The following is a 21740-nucleotide window of genomic DNA, read 5'->3' on the forward strand; positions in this document are numbered from 1 at the left end:
AAATAGACCAGTCATAGAAATACAAATACCTCATCATTCTATTTATATGAGATATCTAAATTAGTCAAATTTATAGAATCTGAGAGTTGAATGGTGATTGCCATAGAGTAGGGATATGGGGAAATGGAGCTTTACCCACTAATAATAAAAAGTTTCAGTTCAGCAAGATTAATAAATTCTACAGATCTGCTGTACAGCATTGTACCTAGAGTCAACAATACTGTATTACACACTTAAAATTTTGTTAAGAATTGTTGTATTCTTGCCACAATAAGAAATGAGTAAGTTAGAAATGTATAGTATGGGTGCAGAAGATTTTAAATTATATAAAACTATTTGTGCAACTCCTTCATTACTAAATTTTAAAATCTAAAGGAAAATGTGAAAAATTCTTTGTGGAGGTAATATAATCTTAATTCCCTAACTTGATAGAGCTGGCATTTTTAAAAAGTCAGAAATAAATTTCACTTTTTCTGGATGTATATTAAAACAATTTTAAGAAATATATTAGAAATAAAATCTTGTACAATATTCAAGGCAAACACCATGCTAAAAAAAGCTTATGCCAGAAACATAAGCATGAGTTTAGCATTAAGAAATATATTATAATTCATCACATCACAAACTAAAAGAGAAATAAAATGAACATATGAGTACATGCCCAAAAGTTGTTAAAAGTCACTAGTTATTCATATTTTAAAACTTTAGTGGGAATACAAAAATACTACATTGTTATTGTTGTCCAGTTGCTAAGTCATGTCAGACTCTTTGCAATCCCATGGAGTACAGCCATGGGCTTCCCTGTCCTTCACTATCTCCCGGAGTTTTCCCAAACTCATGTCCATTGTGTCAGCAATGCTATCTAACCATTTCATCCTCTGTTGCCCTCTTCTCTTGCCATCAGTCTTTCCCAGCATTAGGGTCTTTTCCAGTAACTTGGCTCTTCACATCAGGTGGCCAAAGTATTGGAGTTTCAGCTTCAGCATCAATCCTTCCAAAGAATATTCAGGGTTGTTTTCCTTTAAGATTGACTGGTTTGATCTCCTTGCAATCCAAGGGACTCTTGAGATTCTTATCTAGCACCACAATTCGAAAGCATCAGTTCTTCAGCTCTCAGCCTTCTTTATGGTCCAACTCTCACATCCACATATGACTACTGGAAAAACCGTGGCTTTGACCATATGGACCTTTGTCAGCAAAGTGATGTCTCTGCTTTTTAATACGCTGTCTAGGTTTGTCATAGCTTTCTTTCCAAGGAGCAAGCATCTTTGAATATCATGGCTGCAGTCACCATCTGCAGTGATTTTGGAGCCCAAGAAAATAAGATCTGTCACTGTTTCCCCCATTTCCCCTTCTGTTTGCCATGGAGTGATGGGACTGGTGCCATGATCTTCATTTTATGAATGTTAGGTTTTCAGCCAGCTTTTTCACTCTCCTCTTTCATCTTCAATAAGAAGCTCTTTAGTTCCTCTTCACTTTCTGCAATTAGAGTGGTATCATCTGCATATCTGAGGTTGTTTCTCCTGGCAATCTTGCTTCCATCTTGTGATTCATCCATTGTGGCATTTTGCACAATAGACTCTACAAATAAATTAAATAAGCAGGATGACAATATACAGCCTTGTCTTACTCCTTTCCCAGTTTTGAAGTGGTTCATTTTTCCACAGTCAGTTCTAACTGTTGTTTCTTGACCTGCATACGGGTTTTTCATGAGATAGGTAAGGTGTTCTGGTATTCCCATCTCTTTTAAGAATTTTCCACAGTTTGTTGTGATTCACACAGTCAACGAAGCTGAAGTAATATGTTTCTCTGGAATTCCCTTATGATCCAACAAATGTTGGCAACTTGATCTCTGGTTGTGCTGCCTTTTCTAAATCCAGCTTGTACATCTGGAAGTTCTCTATTCATGTACTGCTGAAACATAACTTAAAGGATTTTGAACATTACCTTGTTAGTATGTGAAATGAGTGCAATTGCACAGTAGTTTGAGCATTTTTTTGGCATTGCCCTTCTTTGCAATTGGAATGAAAAGACCTTTTCCAGTCCTATGAGTTTTCTAAATTTGATGACATATTGAGTGCAGCACTTTAACAGCATCATCTTTCAGGATTTTACATAGCTCAGCTTGAATTCCACCACTTCCTCTAGCTTTGTCTGTAGTAATGCTTCCTGTTTGTAGTAATGCTTCCACTTGACTTCACACTCCAGGATGTCTGGTTCCAGGTAAGTGACCACACCATCGTGGTTATCTGGGTCATTAAGACCCTTTTATATAGTTCTATGTATTCTTGCCACCTCTTCTAAATCCTCTCTGCTTCTATTATCCTTACCATTTGTGCCCTTTACCGTGCTCATCCTTGCATGAAATGTTCCCTAGATCTCTCCAGTTTTCTTGAAGAGATCTCTAGTCTTTCCCATCCTCTTATGTTCCTCTGTTTCTTTGCATTGTTAACTTAAGAAGGCTTTCTTATCTCTCCTTGCTGTTGTCTGGAATTGTGTATTCAGTTGGGTTTATATTTCCCTTTTTCCTTTGTTTTTTGCTTCTCTTCTTTTCTCAGGTATTTGTAAAATCTCCTCAGACAACCAATTTGCCTTCTTGCATTTCTTTTTCTTTGGGATGGTTTTGGTCACTGCCTCCTATATAATGTTATGAACCTCTGTCCATACTTCCTTAGGCACTCTGTCTACCAGATCTGACCCCTTCAATCTGTCACCTCTACTGTATAATCATAATGAATTTGATTTAGGTTTTACTGGAATGGCCTAATGGTTTTCCCTACTTTCTTCAATTTAAGCCTGAATTTTGCAATAAGATCTGAGCCATGGTCAGCTCCAGGTCTTGTTTTTGCTGATGTATAGAGCTTCTCCATCTTTGACTGCAGAGAACATAATTAATCTTATTTCAGTATTAACCATCTGGTGATGCCCATGTGTAGAGTTGTCTCTTGTATTGTTGGAAGAGGATGTTTGTTATGACCAGCATGTTCTTTTGACAAAACTCTGTTAGCCTTTGCCTGCTTCACTTTGTACTCCAAGGCCAAACTTGCCTGTTACTTCAGGCAAGTTACTTCCTACTTTTCATCCCAGTCCCCTATGATGAAAAGAACATCTTTTTTGGGCGTTAGTTCTAGAAGGTCTTATAGATGTTTGTAGAACTGTTCAACTTCATCTTCTTCAGCATTAGTGGTAGGGCACAGATGGGGATTATTGTGATGTTGAATGGTTTGCCTTGGAAACAAACCAAGATCATTCTATTGTTTTTGAGATTGCACCCAAGTACTGTATTTCGAACTCTTCTGTTGACCATGAGTGCTAGTCCTATTTCTTTTAAGAGCTTCTTGCCCACCATAGTAGGTATAATGGTCATCTGTATTAAATTTGCCTGTTCCCAACCATTTTAGTTAACTGATTCCTAAGATGTTGACATTCACTCTTGCCATCATCTCCTACATTACCATGTCCAATTTACCCTGGCTCATGGATCTAACATTCCAGTTTCCTATGCAATATTGTTCTTTAGAGCATTGGACTTTACTTTCACCCGCAGACATCCATAACTGAGCGTTGTTTCTGCTTTGGCCCAACCTCTTCATTCTTTCTATAGCTATTTCTCCACCCTTCCCTTATAGCATATTGGACACCTTCCAATCTGGGGGGCACATCTTCCAATGTCATGTTTTTTTGCCTTTTCATTCTGTTCGTGGAGTTCTGGAGTGGTTTGCCATCCCTCCTCCAGTAGACCACGTTTTGTTAGAACTCTCCACTGTGACCAGTCCATCTTGGTTGGCCCTGCATGGCATGGCTCATAGCTTTGTTGAGTTACACAAACCCCTCCACCACAACAAGGCTGTGATCCATGAAGGGAAAGATATGCATAACCAGGTAAAGACCATTTACCAAAATGTAATGCCAAGCAGCGTATTAATTAGTGAAACAGTGAATGTATTTCCACTTAAAATCTCTTTGTTTTTTTGTCTTGGACAATTTGAATTCAACTTTCAGTGGATTCTCCCCAGCATGCAGTTTTGTCCTTTACTTTTTAAAGTCATAGGTCCCAGACTCCTCTGGTCCCTTAACCCCTTAAAATCAGCCCCTTGCATTCTCCCCAAAATTGAGATGTCAAAAACTTCAGTTTCAGGTACTTCTTTTCAGATTGGCTAACTATACTTTCCAGTGAATATCTGTTGGATATTTGGGTTTTTCCTGGTCTCAGGTCCAGAAGGTGTCCCATCACTTCTCTCTACTTTCTCTGTGACAGTTACTAATATCACTTGGATTTTGGAGCTATTGGTAGTTTGACCTTTTAAACCGTATATTGGGGTTTGTAAGATGCCTTGTCATCATTTTTTGGTGTTTGTAGGGTTTAGTTTTTACCATCATAGTGCTTTATCTGTTTTTATGCTGTGAGTTGAGATTTTTTTTTTAATTGCACTACTGTTGCCACCTTCTGCAAATCTTCCTTCCTAATAATTAAATATGTTTCCTAGCCTTTAAGGAATTGAATGCTACATCTTTTGGTGAATCAACTTTTTCCATGCACTGTGATATGGAGCCTTACTGAAAGGTTTTTTTTGTTTTCTTTTTTTAACCTAGAAAATCCAAATTCAGGACTTAGTTTGTTATTTGCAGATTTTGATATTTTTGTCATTTAATCTCTTTGAGCATCAGCTTCTTGTTTATAAAGTGGAAATAATATCTGTATGAGCTTTACTAATGATTCAATAGCATTTGTAAAAATGCTTTGTAAAATAAAAAGTGCTACACAGATAAAGATACTATTATTAACTTCCCTCACATAGTCTCTTTTGACAGAACTTGGCTAGGATTTCCTTTTTTTTTTTTTAAAGCTTTATTGAATTTGTTACAACATTGCTTTTGTTTTAGTTTTTTGGCCCAAGGCATGTGGGATCTTAGCTCCCCAACCAGGGATCAAACCTGCACCCCCTGCATTGGAAGGCGAATTCTTACCACTGGACTGCCAGGGGAAGGCCCTAGAATTTCCTTTTTCCCATGCATTTTTTCAAAGTTTTATTTATTTATTTGCTTATTTTTTTGAGGTACAGTTGATTTACAATGTGTTAGTTTCTAGTATACACCAAAGTGATTCAGTTATACATGTATGTACATGTTCTTTTTCATATTCTTTCCCACTGTGGTTTATTATGGGATATTAAATGTAGTTTCCTGTGCTATACATTAGGACCTTGTGTTTGCATATAGTAGTTTGTATCTGCTAATCTCAAACTTCTAATTTATCCCTCTCCTTCTCACTTTTCCCTTTGGTAACTATAAGTTTGTTTTATATGTGTGTGAGTCTGAAAACAGTTTCATAAATAATTCATTTTGTATATTTTAGATTCCACATATAAATGATATCATATGGTATCATATGTTATTCCCTTTCACTCAGTGTGATAACCTCTAGGCCCATCCTAGTTGCTGCAAATGATGTTATTTTTATGGCTGAATAGTATTCCATTGTGTGTGTGTGTGTGTGTATTGTGTGTGTGTGTATATTTCATATCTTCTTTATCCATTCATCTATCAATGGACACAGGTTGCTTCCATGTCTTGGCTATTGTAAATAATGCTGCTGTGAACAGTGAAGTGCATGTGTCTTTTTAAATTAGAATTTTGTCTGGATATATGCCCAGGAGTGGGATTTCTGGATCATATGACAACTCTATTTTTAGTTTTTTAAGGAGGCTTCATGCTGTTTTCCATTGTGACTGTGCCAATTTACATTCTCACCAACATTGTGAGAGGGTTCACTTTTTTCCACACCCTCTCTAGCATTTATTACTTTTAGACTTTTTAATGATGGCCATTCTGACTGACATGAAGTGGTACCTTGTTGATTTTCCTTTGTCTGCTAATCAGTGATGTTGAGCATCTTTCCGTGTGCCTGTTGGACATCTGTATATCTTCTTTGGAGAAACATTTCTTTAGTATTTCTGCCCATTTCTTGATTGGGTTGTTTGGTTTTTTGTTATTGAATTATATGAGCTATTTATGTATTTTGGAAATTAAGCCCTTGTCAGTTGCATCATTAAAGAATATTATCTCCCAGTTCATAGGTTGTCTTTTTAATTTTGTGCATGGTTTCTTTTGCTGTTCAAAAGCTTTTGAGTTTGATTAGGTCCCATTTGTTTATTTTTGCTTTTATTTCTATTGCCTAGGGAGACTGACCTAAGTGTGGCTATGATTTAGTCAGAGAATGTTTTGCCTATGTTCTCTTCTAGGAGTTTTATGGTGTCAAGTGTGATATTTAAGTCTTTAAGCCATTTTGAGTTTACTTTTGGTTATAGTGTCATGGTGGGTTCTAACTTCATTGATTTACATGCACTGTTCAGCTTTCCCAATAGCACTTGCTGAAGAGACTGTCTTTTCAAGACACATATTTAAACTGCAGCCTGATTGACATTATAAGTTTTGAATGAGACTACCTGTAATTGTTTCGAAGTATCCTATAATGCCTGACATAATCATTTAGCATTAACATTTTGGTATATATTGGAAGTCCTCTTACCTTTTACTTACCTGTTCATTTCATTAACTGATGTTCTCCATTCTTTCTGTAAAACACAGTGATAATCACAACTCACTGGACATTTAGCATTAGTACGCTGTACTTTATTTTTTTTTAATTTTTTTTTTTTACTTTTATTTGCATTTATTTTTTGCAGCATTTATTCCCGGGCCATAAGTTTTGTTTCTTCAGTTTCTTCTGGGATCTTTTTCTTCTGTGCAACCTCCTCTTCTGGTTTAGGAACAATCTGCTCTTTTTCAGTAAGGATCATCTCAATGTGGCAGGGAGAGCTCATGTAGGGGTTGATCCGACCGTGAGCTCTCTAAGTCCTGCGCTGCATCTTGGGGGCTTTGTTCACTTGGATGTGCTCAATGACCAGAGAGTCTACATCTAAGCCCTTAAGTTCAGCATGACTCTCTGCATTTTTGAGCGTGTGTAGTGAAAATTCAGCACTCTTTTTGGGCCTCCGACCCTGCATCCAGCCCCACTGTTTGGCCTGTGCACACATACCAACTACACCGTTGTAATGACGGAATGGCACACACTGCTTCTTTAAAGTGTCATCCTTCAGATACTTGGTGGCTTTTCGGATATGCATACCCTTTATGGCCTGGGCAGTTTCATGAGTGTTCTTAAAGTGAACACGAAGATTTGAACCTCTTGATTTGCATGATTTTGTGGGATTTTCTGGGTCAAGTGAATAGCGCACCATTTTTAGGGATCACCTCAGGCCGCTTACCGGAAAAGGAAGTAGGCTGTACTTTAATACCTACTTTCCTTATGTATCTGTTTCCACCAAGTACAAGGTTATGTTTATTTCCAAATGTTTTTGCGCCAGTTGTACTTATGACTACAGTACGTGTGACCAAAGTACTTAGTATTGTACCTAATTACCCGCTCTCTGCCTCAGCTTCTTCCACCTCAGCTTTTCCTATGAATTTGTCTATTCTAGGCATTTAATATAGATGGAATCATACAATTTGTGTCCTTTTCTGACTGGCTCTTTTCACTTAGCATAATATTTTCAAGATTCATCAATACTGTTACGTTCAGTTCAGTTGCTCAGTCGTGTTGCCGACTCTTTGTGACTCTATGGACTGCAGCACGCCAGGCCTCCCTGTCCATCAACAACTCCTGGAGCTTACTCAAACTCATGTCCATTGAGTTGGTGATCCCATCCAACCATCTCCTCCTCTGTCGTCCACTTCTCCTCCCGCCTTCAGTCTTTCCCAGCATCCGGGTCTTTTCAAATAAGTCAGTTCTTCACATCACGTGGCCAAAGTATTGGAGTTTCAGCTTCAGCATCAGTCCTTCCAATGAATATTCAGGACTGATTTCCTTTAGGATGGACTGGTTGGATCTCCTTGCAGTCCTAGGAACTCTCAAGAGTCTTCTCCAACACCACAGTTCAAAAGCATCAACTCTTTGGTATTCAGCTTTCTTTATAGTCCAACTCTCACATCCATACATGACTACTGGAAAAACCATAGCTTTGACTAGACGGACCTTTGTTGGCAAAGTAATGTCTATGCTTTTTAATATGCTGTCTAGGTTGATAATAACTTTTCTTCCAAGGAGCAAGCATCTTTTAATTTCATGGCTGCAGTCACCATCTGCAGTGAATTTAGCAAAAATGTCTGTCATGTTTGTTTATCTTCTCTGATGAATGTAACAAAAAAAAAATCCAATTTAAAAATGGACAGAGGATCTGAATAGACATTTTTCCAAAGAAGACATAAAGATGGCCAACAGGTCCGTGAAAAGGTGCTCAGCATCACTAATCTCCTCAGAAATGCAAATCAAAACCACAATGAGATATCACTTCACACTTGTTATCAAAATGACAATAAATAAGTTTTGGCGAGGATGTGGAAAAAAAGGAACACTGTTGATGGCTATGCAACTGGTGCAGCCACTATGGCAAGCATTATGGAGGTTCCTCAAAAGTTAAAAGTAAAACTACCGTATGATCCAGCAGTCCACTTCTGGACATTTATCCAAAGGAAACAAAATGCCAACAAAGAAAGATATCTGCACCACCATGTTCATTGCAGCATTGTTTACAATTGCCAAGACATAGAAGAAATTTAGGTGTCATCTATCAGTGGATGAATGAATTAGAAAATGTTATACAGGACTTCTCTGGTGGTCCATTGGTTCAGACTCTGCATTCCCCTCTGCAACCCAAAGCCTCATCAACGGTAATGAGGAAACAGGTCTATAAAATCATTTCTGTATATATATAAATTATTCAGTATAAAATTATTCAATATAAAATATTCAGCTTCTTCCAAATGGGCGATTTGGGGATTCTTTCATCATAAGGGGGCCACCATTTAGCTGAAACAGAAAAAGGAGCGTGCCTTAAGGCCACTGCTGCTGCTGCTGCTAAGTCATTTCAGTTGTGTCCGACTCTGTGTGACCCCATAGACGGCAGCCCACCAGGCTCCCCCGTCCCTGGGATTCTCCAGGCAAGAACACTGGAGTGGGTTGCCATTTCCTTCTCCAATGCATAAAAGTGAAAAATGAAAGTGAAGTCGCTCAGTTGTGTCCAACCCTCAGCGACCCCATGGACTGCAGCCTACCAGGCTCCTCCGTCCATGGGATTTTCCAGGCAGGAGTACTGGAGTGGGGTGCCATTGCCTTCTCCTAATGCCACTAGAGTAGAGGGGGAGAGGAAAGAAAGGGAGGGAGAAATTTGCAGCCTTCATTAAGCATACTCTAGTGGCATAAGCATACTCTAATGCCACTAGAGTATGCTTAATGAAGGCTGCAAATTTCTCCCTCTCTTTCTTTCCTCCCCACTTCTCCCTCTACTTCTCCTTGTTCCTTTCAAGCTCACTTTGAAAGTTGACCTGAATCTCCAGTAGAGGCCCTGAACTAGTCCAACCCAGAGCTTAGGGCCCAGAGATGCACCACAGCAGTGATTTGCATTTCCACGTTATACTCACATTGCTCACAAAGGCCAGCAATTCTACCTTCTGCTGTGAAACACAGTTGTTGAGAATACTTGACTTTAGCTTCAGACAGACCTGCTCAGACACCTGTATACCCTTCTTACCTACCATGTGACCTTAGGCAAATTGCTTAACCCCTCAGATTCTTCATGGGGAGAGTGGGGCCAATGACAGTGGGTACCTCATAGGACTATTGTGGAAATGGCGAGATAAAATATGAAAGTGCTTAGAACAGTGCCTGCCACATGGTCTATGCTCAATCAACTGTAGCTATAATGCTTGATTTGGAAACGACAAACCTCCAGTGAGAAGACACCCAACCTTGGTGAACTCCAAGGAGCAGGAACCCTACATCATGAATCTTATATCTATAGTATCTGAAACACTTAAAAGACTAGTTCCTGCCACAGAGGTAAAAGGGCAGTATGTGGGCTAATTTGGAGTTAACCACTCCTCGGAACTCAAACGTTCTAATGGAGATTTTTGTGGCCTGAGCAATACATGCAAAAACACAGGTGTCCGTGGCCAGTGAACTAAAATGTGAAACAATGACTACCCAGCAACAAGACAGGAACACCTGCTGGTGTCTGTTAGATGCCACCACGTGGCACAAGCCTGTTGTTTCTTCCTGCATCATTTAGTAGATAAACTTTTTCATGTGACTAAGATACTAGTTGTCATCACAACTTCCAAAAAAAAAAAAAAAAGACTCCATGTTCCCAATGTAAGGGGCCCGGCTTCAATCCCCGGTGAGGGAACTAGATCCTGTGTGCTGCAACTAAGACCCAACACAGCTAAATTTAAAAAAATATGTTACACACACACATACACACGCACAATGTTACTCAGCCATAAAAAGAAGGAACTCTTGCTGTTTGTGACAACATAGATGGACTTTGAAGGCATTATGCTAATAAGTTACAAAAGAAAGGCAAATACCTTATTGTCTCACTTATATATATTTCAAAGACATCACTTTGCTGACAAAGGTCTGACATAGTCAAAGCTATGTGGTCTCTCCAGTAGTCATGTACAGATGTGAAAGTTGGACCATAAAGAAAGCTAAGTGCTGAACAATTGATACTTTACAGTTGTGATGCTGGAGAAGAGTCTTGAGAGTCCCTTGGACAGCAAGGAGATCAAACCAGTCAATCCTAAAGGAAAGTAACCCTGAATACTCATTGGAAGGACTGATGCTGAAGCTTAAGCTCCAATACTTTGGCCACCTGATGCAAGGTGCCAACTCATTGAAAAAGACCCTGATACTGGGAAAGATTGAGGGCAGGAGAAGGAGGTGACAGAGGACGAGGTGGTTAGATAGCATTACCAACCAATTCAATGGACATGAACTTGAGCAAACGCCAGAAGATGGTGAGGGACAGGGAGGCCTGGTGTGCTACAGTCCATGGGGTCAGAAAGAGTCGGACACAATGTAGCGTCTGAACAACAACAACATTTCTAAAAGAAACAAAACAAAAAGTTGAACTCATAGAGAACAAATCAGTGGTTGCCAGGGGCGGGGTGTGGGGGCTTGGTGAAATGGATGAAGGTGGTCAAAAGGGGCAAACTTCCAGTTAAAATGTCCTGGGAATATAATTTACATCATGGTAACTATGGTTAGTACTACTATATTGTGTATTTGAAAGTTGCTCAGGTGTTGGTGGTGGTTTAGTTGCTAAAGTCATGTCTGACTCTTGTAACCCTGTGGACTTTAGCCCACCAGGCTCCTCTGTCCATGGGATTCTCCAGGAAAGAATACTGAAGTGGGTTGTCATTTCCTTCTCCAAAAGTTGCTAAGAGTAGATCTTAAAAGTTCTCAACATAAGAAAATTGTAATGATGTGTGGTAATGAATATTAACTAGATTTCTTATGGTGATCATTTCACAAAATATACAAATATTATCCCTGGGTTTGGAAGATCTCCTGGAGGAGGAAATGGCAGCCTACTCCAGTATTCTTGCCAAAAGAATGCTATGGACAGAGGAGCCTGGTAGGCTATACAGTCCATGGAGGCACAAAGAGTCAGAGATGACTGAGCATCTGAGTACACCCCTACCATAGTCTATCTTTGATTGAAGTGTGGGGTTTTATAAACTTTTAATGTCTTATTTGTCTGTCTGTAAGTAATTTAGCAGTATTAAATCTGAGCAAGATTTTGGTTGTGTTAGGGAGTGTTAAGAGGCATCCTGGCCCAAGAATGAATTTGGCCCTATATTTTAAGATTAAATCCTTCACTTGGTAAACACTTATTAAGCATGTACAATATGCTGGGCCCACAGCATTGAATAAGATGGTAATCTGCCACACCATAATGGATATAATATGAGGAAAGACATTTTCATCAATAATGACTACACAATTTGTGGATTCATATGTAGTAGAAGTTAGTTAAGGACATTTTGAAGGTCTTCCCTGTTACTTTTTACTGAAGGAAGAGGTTCAGGAAGTATTGGAAATTGTACATTGAGTCACACTTTGGAAAATATGCAAATACCACTACTTACTATCTCTAGAGAAAATTCTCCTTGGTCTGTTTCCTCATGAAAGATGGAGGTTTCATAGGGTGGTTAGGAGGATTAAATTAAGACAATGAATATAGTATGTTTAACACAGTTCTTGGCACAGAATGAATAGTGTTAATATTATACTTGCTTTGTGCTTTCTTCACAGAGAAGTATCTAGTAGATCTAAAGCTATTACTTGTAATTGTAGAAATTCCTTATGATGTCAGCCAACAAGTTGTTTCAATAAAGAAAAAAGGAAAAATAGAAAAGACAAAATTTTAGTTTAATACATGTACTAAGCACTGTGGTAGAGGCCTCTGTACTATATAAAATAAGTATAAATGCACTTTTATAACTAGGTAATGTTCATCAGACATGACACATCTGAAGGTATGAAATTCATCCAAGGAATATTAAAAGAAGGGAATTAAACATTCTCTAGGAGAAAAGGGGGCCTTTCCTGGTAGCTCAGCTGGTAAAGAATCTACCTGTAATTCAGGAGACTGTAGTTCGATTCCTGGGTTGGAAAGATTCCCTGGAGAAGGGATATGCTACCCACTCCAGTATTCTTAGGCTTCCATGGTGGCTCAGATGGTCAAGAATCCACTGCAATGTGGAAAACATGGGTTCAATCCCTGGGTTGGGAAGATCCCCTGGAGGAGGGCATGTTAACCCACACCAGTATTCTTGCCTGGAGAATCCGCATGGACAGAGGAGCCAGGCGGGCTACAGTCCACGGGGTCACAAAATGTTGGACATGACTGAGCGACTAAGCATAGCACAATACAGGGGGAAAAGGGCCACCCAAGATGGAGAGGTCATGGTGGAGAGTTCTGATAAAATGTGATCCATTTGAGAAAGGAATTGAAACCACTTCAGCACTCTTGGCTTGAGAACCCCATGAACAGTATAAAGAGGCAAAAAATATGACACTGAAAGATGAACCCCTCAGGTCAGTAGGTATCCAATATGCTTACTGGAGAAGAGCAGAGAAATAGCTCCAGAAGAAATGAAGAGCCTGAGGCAAAGTGGAAACAGCGCCCAGTAGTGGATGTGTCTGGTGGTGAAAGTAAAATCTCATGCTATAAAAAACAGTGTTTCATAGGAACCTGGAATGTTAGGTTCATGAATTAAGGTAAATTGGAAGTGGTCAAACAGGAGATGGCAAGAGAGAACATCGACATTTTAGGAATCTGAACTAAAATGGACAGAAATGGGCAAATTTAATTCAGATGACCATTATATCTACTACTTGGACAAGAATCCCTTAGAAGAATGGAATAGCCCTCATAGTCAACAAGACAGTCTGAAATGCAGTCCTTGAGTGCAATCTCAAAAACAACAGAATAATCTCAGTTCATTTCCAAGGCATACCACTCAATATCACAGTAATCCAAGTCTATGCCCCAACCACTAATGCCAAAGAAGCAGAAGTTAAATTGTTCTATAAAGACTACAAGACCTTCGAGAACTAACACCAAAAAAAGATGTCCTTTTCATTATAGGGAAATGGAATGCAAAAGTAGGAAGTCAGGAGATACCTGGAGTAACAGGTAAGTTTGGCCTTGGAGTACAAAATGAAGCAGGACAAAGGCTATTAGAGTTTTGCCGAGAGAACGTGTTGGTCATAGCAAACACCCGCTTCCAACAACACAAGAGATGACTCTGCACGTGGGCATCACCAGATGGTCAATATTACTATTAGATTGATTATATTCTTTGCAGCCAGTGATGGAGAAGCTCTATACAGTTTGCAAAAACAAGACCAGGAGCTGACTGTGGCTCAGATCATAAACTCCTTATTGAGAAAATCAGGCTTAAATTGAAGAATGTAGGGAAAACCACTAGGCCATTCAGGTATGACCTAAATCAAATCCCTTACAACTATGCAGTGGAAGTGACAAATAGAGTCAGGGATTAGATCTGATAGAGTACCTGAAGAACTATGGTCAGAGGTTCATGACATTGTACAGGAGGCTGTGATCAAGACATGACATTGTACAGGAGGCAGTGATCAAGACCAGCCCCAAGAAAAGAAATGCAAAAAGGCAAAATGGTTGTCTGAGGAGGCCTTGCAAATAGCTGAGAAAAGAAGAGAAGCTAAAGGCAAAGGAGAAAAGGAAAGGAATACCTATCTGAATGCAGAGTTCCAAAGAACAGCAAGGAGAGATAAGAAAGCCTTCCTCAGTAATCAATGCAAAGAAATAGAGGAAAACAATAGAATGGGAAAGACTAGAGATCTTTTCAAGAAAATTAGAGATACCAAAGGAAGATTTCATGCAAGATGGGCACAATAAAGGACAGAAACATTATGGACCTAACAGAAGCAGAAATATTAAGAAGAGGTGTTAAGAATACACAGAAGAACTGTACAAAAAGAGGTCTTAATACCCCAGATGACCTCGATGGCATGATCACTCACCTAGAGCCAGACATCCTGGAGTGTGAAGTCAAGTGGGCCTTCAGAAGCATCATGACGAACAAAGCTAGTGGAGGTGATGGAATTCCAACTGAGCCACTTCAGATCCTAAAAGATGATGCTGTGAAAGTGCTGCACTCAGTATGCCAGCAAATTTGGTAAACTCAGCAGTGGCCGCAGAACTGGAAAAGGTCAGTTTTCATTCCAATCCCAAAGAAAGGCGGTCAAAGAATGTTCAAACTACCGCACAAATGCACTCATTTCACGTGCTAGTAAAGTAATGCTCAAAATCCTACAAGCTAGGCTTCAACAGAATGTGAACCAAGAGCTTCCAGATGTTCAAGCTGGATTTAGAAAAGGCAGAGGAACCAGAGATCAAATTGCCAACATTTGTTGGGAGCGTAGAGAAAACTAGAGAATTCCAGAACAGAATCTACTTCTGCGTCATTTACTATGCTAAAGCCTTTGACTGCGTAGGTAACAACAAACAGTGAAAAATTCTTAAAGAGATGGGAATACTAGACCACCTTACCAGCCTCCTGTGAAACCTGTATGCAGGTCAAGTAGCAACAGTTAGAACCAGACGTGGAATAATGAACTGGTTCAAAATTGGGAGAGGAGCATGTCAGGGCTGTGTAGTGTCACCCTGCTTATTTAACTTATATGCAGAGTATATCACGTGAAATGCCGAGCTGGTAGAAACACAAGCTGAAATCAAGATTGCCAGGAAATATATCAATAACCTCAAATATGCAGATGAAACCACCCTTATGGCAGAAAGTGAGGAATTAAAGAGCCTCTTGAAGAAGGTGAAAGAGGAGAGTGAAAAGCTGGCTTAAAACTCAACATTCAAAAAAAAAAAAAAAAAAGATCATGCATCCAGTTCCATCATTTCATGGCAAATAGATGGGGAAACAATGGAAACAGTGACAAACTTTATTTTCTTGGGCTCCAAAATCACTGCAGACGGTGACTGTAGCCATGAAATTAAAAACACTGGCTCCTTGGAAGGAAAGCAGTGACAAACCTAGACAGCATATTAAAAAGCAGAGACACTACTTTGCCTTCAAAGATCCATATAGTCAAAGCTGTGGTTTTTCCAGTAGTTATGTACAGATGTGTGAGCTGGACAATAAAAAAGGCAAAGTGCCAAAGAATTGAACTGTGGTGTTGGAGAAGGCTCTTCAGAGTCCCTTGGACTGCAAGGAAACCAAACCAGTCAATCCTAAAGGAAATCAACCCTGAATATTCACTGCAAGGACTGATGCTGAAGCTGAAGCTGAAGCTCCAGTGCTTTGGCCACCTGATGTGAAGAACTGACTTATTAGAAAAGACCCTGATGCTGGGAAAGATTGAAGGCAGGAGGAGAAGGGGACAACAGAGGATGAGATGGTTGGATGGCATCACTGACTCAGCAGACATGAATTTGAGCTAACTCCAGGAGATGGTGAAGGACAGGGAAGCCTGGCGTGCTGTAGCCCCTTGGGTCATAAAGAGACACGGCTGATTGACTGAACAACAGCAAGGAGAAAAAGAAATACTTTTATTAAAAAGGGAGTATGGGTAGGGACTTCGGTGGTAATTCAGTGACTAAGACTTGGTACTTCAGATGCAAGGGACGTGGGTTCAAGCATTCAGTCAGTGATCAGGGAACTAAAATCCCATATGCTGCTAAGTGCAGTCAAAAAAAAAAAAAAACTAAAGAATAAAAACTGGATGGGAAAAGAAACTGTGTTTTTTATTCTTGGATACATTTGATTTTTTCACTTTAAGTCCACATATACTTCTATAAGAGTGATCCTTGTAATAAAGAGTTAAAGAAAAGGAATAAAAAATGGAAACAACAAAAAAAGTGGGGAGTATGGCTATAGAAAGGACCTGGAGATCCTGGGAAATAATAAATTGAGTATGTAATATATCAGTGTTAAAACATCTTCCCAGGTGGTGCAGTGGTAAAGAATCCACCTGCCAATGCAGGAGACAGAGGAGACACGGATTTGATTCCTAGGTGGGGAAGATGCCCTGGAGTAGGAAACGGCAACCTACTCCAGTATTCTTGCCTAGAGAATTACATGGACAGAGGGGTGGTGGATTACAGTGCATGAGGTCACAAAGAGTTGGACACAACTGAGCATACTCACCAACATCTGCCAGAATTGAAAAGTTAAATGACTGAAACACTAGCCCCTTGACCCTGGGTTAATTGGGGTCTTCTTTTTTTTTATTTTAATTTTATTTTATTTTTAAACTTTACAATATTGTATTAGTTTTGCCAAATATCGAAATGAATCCGCCACAGGTATACCCGTGTTCCCTGTCGGAGGGAGGAGGGTTCAGGATGGGGAACGCGGGTATAATTGGGGTCTTCTGACTTACTGGATATAGTCCACCTAGAGTCCCAGAAGAAAATAGACTCAATAAATATACCACATGGAATCTGAAGAGATATCTAATCTGAACAGGGTTTTATTTTTTGTTTTAAAAAACTCATTTCTTGAATGAACATTTATAAAAGGCCAAATTAGAACAATGAGTCACATAAATAGTTGCTCTCATATAGTAGGTAGCTGTTGCTTGAAAATCCAAGTGATAATAGTAAATGCAGGTACAAATAGTGGTATATGTTAAACAACTTAGATGAAAGATGGAATTTCCTGAAAAAGATTCTGGTACCTGGAAAAATTAGCCCAAGACAAGGATGTTGATGTCAATAGACACATGTGAAGAGTTCAAATTTAAATGTGGAAAAGCAGTAAGTTATTTAATGTATAATTAAAACCATAAAATCTTAATGACTAAGGTGATAAAACTGACAGAATCCCTCCTCCTAGTAGTAGTATATTTTTATAGAGTATATAATCGTAGTCAGAGCCACTGAGTTATCAATTCCCACTTCACCTTTGCTTCAGTGAGCCTGTCATTCCCACTCAGAGCTTGAGGTGTTTGACGTATTAGGCTTCTTTCTCCCATTGCTTGTCTTATGGCTCTGATTCTTCCTCTTCTTCCTCTTCTTCCTCTTCTTCCTCTTCCACCTCTTCCTCCTCAGCCTCCTCTTCTGGAGGCTCCTCTTCTGGGGCAGCTGGTTCCTCTTTTGATTCAGCAGCTGCTCCTTGGTCCTCTTTACAAAACGTGCAGACACAAAAAATTATAAGTAGTAATAATGCTATACAAAGTATTGCAGCTAATGGGATTATTATGTCTAAGATGTTTTTGGAAGCTTCATGTGTCTCAGAGGTAGCATTTTCTTCTCCACCTTCCCCCGGCTCGGGATTATCTAAACCAGGGTAGCCACTATCCACACTACCACCAGGTCCTGGGTTTTTGCAGTCAGGAGGGGAAAAACCATCATCGCAATGGCAGTTCTTCTTATTGTTGCAAACTCCTTTCGCGTTACACTGTACCTTTGTATCACAGTCGTACCCAAGAACACTGACATCTAAGCAGACAAAGTCTATGCAGACTTTCCCTGGGGCACAAAGATTGCCCTTCTTTGTATCTCCAGAATCAGGGACATCCTGAACACTATACTTATCCATGGACCAGCAATAGTCATCTTTATAATGAGCCTGCAACAATGTATAATTGACTTGGGTCTCTGGTAGCTCTTGAACATTTGTACATATCATTTTCCCACAAAATACATCCTCGTTTTGACATTTAGTATATTCTGAGACACTGTCACTGGGAATACCACAGTTTCCAAATCTGTTCCCTTTACCATTAAATGACTGAAAACATTGTTCAGAAGCAGCTTTTGCAGGAAACCCAAAAATTTCAGAACACTGAGCATCAGAAGACATGCATACCCCGTCAACACAATAGTAACCACCCATACATTCTGAACCATCTAGCTTGTAGGTATCCTGGGGACACTCCCCAGAGGTACCAAGACAAAATTCTGGAAGGTCACATTCTCCTGAAGCAGGACGGCAGCTACGTCCAGTTCGTTCATACTGGCATGTGGCATTACAGCAGGGTCCAGGATTACACAGTGCAGTCGACTTCAGTCTACATGTGTCATCACAACATTTGTCAACCTCACAAGCATTACCACAGTCACACTGCTCATCTCCTTCTACAATGGCATTGCCACAGGTGGAATCCCTCCGTCGGCGGCCTTTGTGCCCAGGCTTGTTGAACAGGCAGGCCCCCTTGTGTTCCCAGAGGAACCGGTGGAAGAAGTCAGAGCTGCAGTTGCTGAAGCCACTTTCTTTAGTGATGTTTTCACGCATGAGGCAGAAGGGCCGGTCTTTACACATGCAGGCCGGATGGTCGTGCCGAATACCCAAGTTGTGTCCGAGCTCATGGACCATGAGCGCTGCAAACAGGAGGACATCCTCGTGGTGGAAGGATTCCACGGCTGCCGCAAAATCACTGGAGCAGGCACCACTGAGAAATGCCTGCCCCGTATCCTCTCTAGGATGCTGTCCCACGATCATGTGGGCAACATCATGCTTCACACGATGGAAGAGCTTCTCTTGTCTCCAGCTGTTGAAATTCCTGAGTGCAACTTGCAGGTCCACGGGGACCTCTGTGAGGTCCCCCTCCGTCCAAATCTCCATTCCAGCCAGCACCACCTCTGTGTTTATTCCCCTTGTGAAGCTGTTGGCCAGAGCGATGATGTCCATTACTCTCTGGACTGTCTGATTGACGTCACTGCCCCACATTTGGAACCGCTGGTTGTTGACCACGACAAACATCTCCACGTACTTGGTATGTGACCACAAGTCGGATGGCACCTGCCAGCTGTGAGGCTTGCCGCTCTCTGGTCGCCGGCTGGTGGACGCCACTTGGCTGTCTTTGGACGTGACGCCACAGGAGACTCGAGCTTCGTGGGCCATGGCGTACAACAGGTGTTCAAACCGTTTGGAAGAGTGCACGGGCTCAAGGCCATAGGATTTTCCCTCCTTAATCAGGAGGCCCCTGAGGCCTGAACAGGTGTTGACAGAAACAAAAGAACCTGGGACTCCTTCTATGTAGCCTTCGTAGTGACAGTCCCGCGAGATGAGAGGCATTTCTTGCCCCAGGATGCCATCGTGGTAGCTGAAGACCGGGAAGTTATCCACAAAGTAGTCTGTCTTCAGCGTCAGGTGAATCAGCTGCCTCTGGCCCTGCATAAATAGCACATAGGAGAGCTTTTCCACTTGGTCTTCCCTTCCTTCCACTGTCAGACTCTTGGGAATGACTACTTCATAGGAAGAGTGATATGGTGAGCCCAGGTCACAGTACAGGCTTGGCAGAGAAATCAGTACCAAGAACAACAGGATCCCCAACCTGGCACATGAAAGTCCTGGCACCAGGGCCAGCCTCAAGCCCTTCATGTGAGGAGCCCAAGTTTGAAGCACTCTGATAGCCTCAGACATAGCCAGTTGCCTTTTCCATAGAGAAGGCAGTACAGAGGCAGAGTCTCTCACAGATGCTGCCACTGACATGGCCCTAGTGAATCAGTTGATGATGCAGGGCTTGTGTCCAGCAGCAGCAGCAGCTCTCCCTGACACACAGACCCTCTGTCACAGGTACTCACTTCAGATCTATGCTGGCTGCACGAAGGGTGGCTCTTGCCTGCCTCTCAGAGGTCAGCCTCTGGCTGTGTCCTTTCTAGTCTTTTGGATCTCTCTGTTATGCTTCAAATAGTCTTTTCTCTGTGACTTCCCTCCACACCCTCAACTCCAGTGGTTAAGGTCTTCCTGACGTTAGGAAGAGCTGTAATCATGAAGAGGGACTGCAGACTCTAAAATGCAAGACTGTACCTTGAGAAAGGAAACAAAACCTCCATGCCTTCCTCAACTGTACCACAAGGAACACCCCTCCCCCACTCTCCCATCGTCCGTTGCTCAGCTGACTCCTAATGTTCTAGACCAGGAGGCTTGGACGTCTTCAGTGGGCACGCTCCATTGCCCGTTTCCTCTCTTCTAAAGCTCTTGTTCTGTATCACATGGAGATTGTAACTAGATGTAACATGGCATTATAGATGCGATGCACAACAGACCAATCTGTTAGATAAAGCCAGTGTGGTACCTGCCTTGTGCCCCCAGATAGATAAACCCCAGTGTGCTGGTCACCCGTGGGACAAATGACATTCCCTACTTTTAAGAAAACATCATCAGCATTCAGTTTCTCAAGTTGTGTTTCTAACACAGTGTGTATTTATGACACTAAAAGTGTGTATGAGAGATGCCAGCAGAGCAGTCTCCCCGTTGTGCAGTTATCATGGGAACCTTGGTGGTAAGTATCTCCAGACCTATTACCATTCTTGGGCTGGTCCTGGCATAGCAGTGTCTTAAGACTATGCCTGTCGAAGACTGCTGCTGCTGCTGCTAAGTCGCTTCAGTCGTGTCTGACTCTGTGCGACCCCATAGACGCAGCCCTCCAGGCTCCGCCATCCCTGGGATTTTCCAGGCAAGAACACTGGAGTGGGTTACCATTTCCTTCTCCATTTCATGAAAGTGAAAGTGAAGTCACTTAGTCTTGTCCGCCTCTTTGCGACCCCATGGACTGCAGCCTACCAGGTTCCTCCATCCATGGGATTTTCCAGGCAAGAGTACTGGAGTGGGGTGCCATCGCCTTCTCTGCTGTCAAAGACTAGGAATCCTGAAGTCTCCCCTGTGTTCGTATATGACTTCCATGTGTTCAGTGGCCACTTCTGTTTGTTCCTCCTTATACACTCTCCTAGATCTAGAAGAATGCATGTCCAAGAGTAGACGAACAAGAATTATTGAATGAATAAATAGCTCCCAGGTATGGTTGCTGTGGTGTCTCATTTGCTGTATCTTCTGTGCTTCTACTTGGCTTCGTGCCTGCCCTGAATATCTGTAAATGTCTTCAGAAAAACCCACAAAAACCATGTTGGCACAGACCTGATCTCAAAATGTACTTCTTTCTATGTTTTGCTGTTCAGTTCACTCTCCTAATTTCTTCTGGCCTCATATTTCACTGAGAAAAATATTAATAGAAGCAATCAAAAGGATGCCTCCACATATGAACATTAGCTGAGTCCACCACCTGTATCTAAATGCTCCCCCCACTATTGTGAATAAATTGTCCTTGCTCCCGTCTAAGACCAATCCTTTTACTTGTGTGTGGGGTGTCCTTCCCTTTAATTTCTCATGGACTTCATTCACTCTTACCTTTCTCCCTTCTCTCTTTTACATCTTGGGCATCTGTTTGTCTGCTGGATCCAGTCTTACTATTTGCTGTAATTTCTCACCTTTATAAAACCATCCCTCTCAGCCCACAGCACCTTCCAGTCACCATCTAGTTTCTCCTTTTCTGTTTTACAGTGAAATTCTTTGAAACAGTGTAGAGACATTCTATTCTAATTTGTATCACG

At 41.1% G+C, this 21740-nt stretch overlaps 2 protein-coding genes and 1 pseudogene across 2 annotated transcripts in view; 1 reads left to right on the forward strand and 2 right to left on the reverse strand.

The window, feature by feature from the left end:
• The window catches only part of TMEM116 (transmembrane protein 116), a 142281-nt gene that overhangs the window by 46625 nt on the left and 73916 nt on the right, over positions 1–21740 (forward strand). The window lies entirely within an intron of this gene.
• On the reverse strand, positions 6461–8158 carry LOC133228933 (large ribosomal subunit protein uL22-like; annotated as a pseudogene).
• On the reverse strand, positions 16859–20228 carry LOC133228925 (disintegrin and metalloproteinase domain-containing protein 1a-like). Its single transcript, XM_061385010.1, has one exon. The coding sequence runs from the start codon at positions 19840–19842 to the stop codon at positions 17389–17391; it is 2454 nt and encodes an 817-aa protein (XP_061240994.1). The 5' UTR covers positions 19843–20228; the 3' UTR covers positions 16859–17388.

The sequence above is a fragment of the Bos javanicus genome, chromosome 17 (assembly GCF_032452875.1).
Source record: "Bos javanicus breed banteng chromosome 17, ARS-OSU_banteng_1.0, whole genome shotgun sequence".
Classification (NCBI taxonomy): Eukaryota; Metazoa; Chordata; class Mammalia; order Artiodactyla; family Bovidae; genus Bos; species Bos javanicus.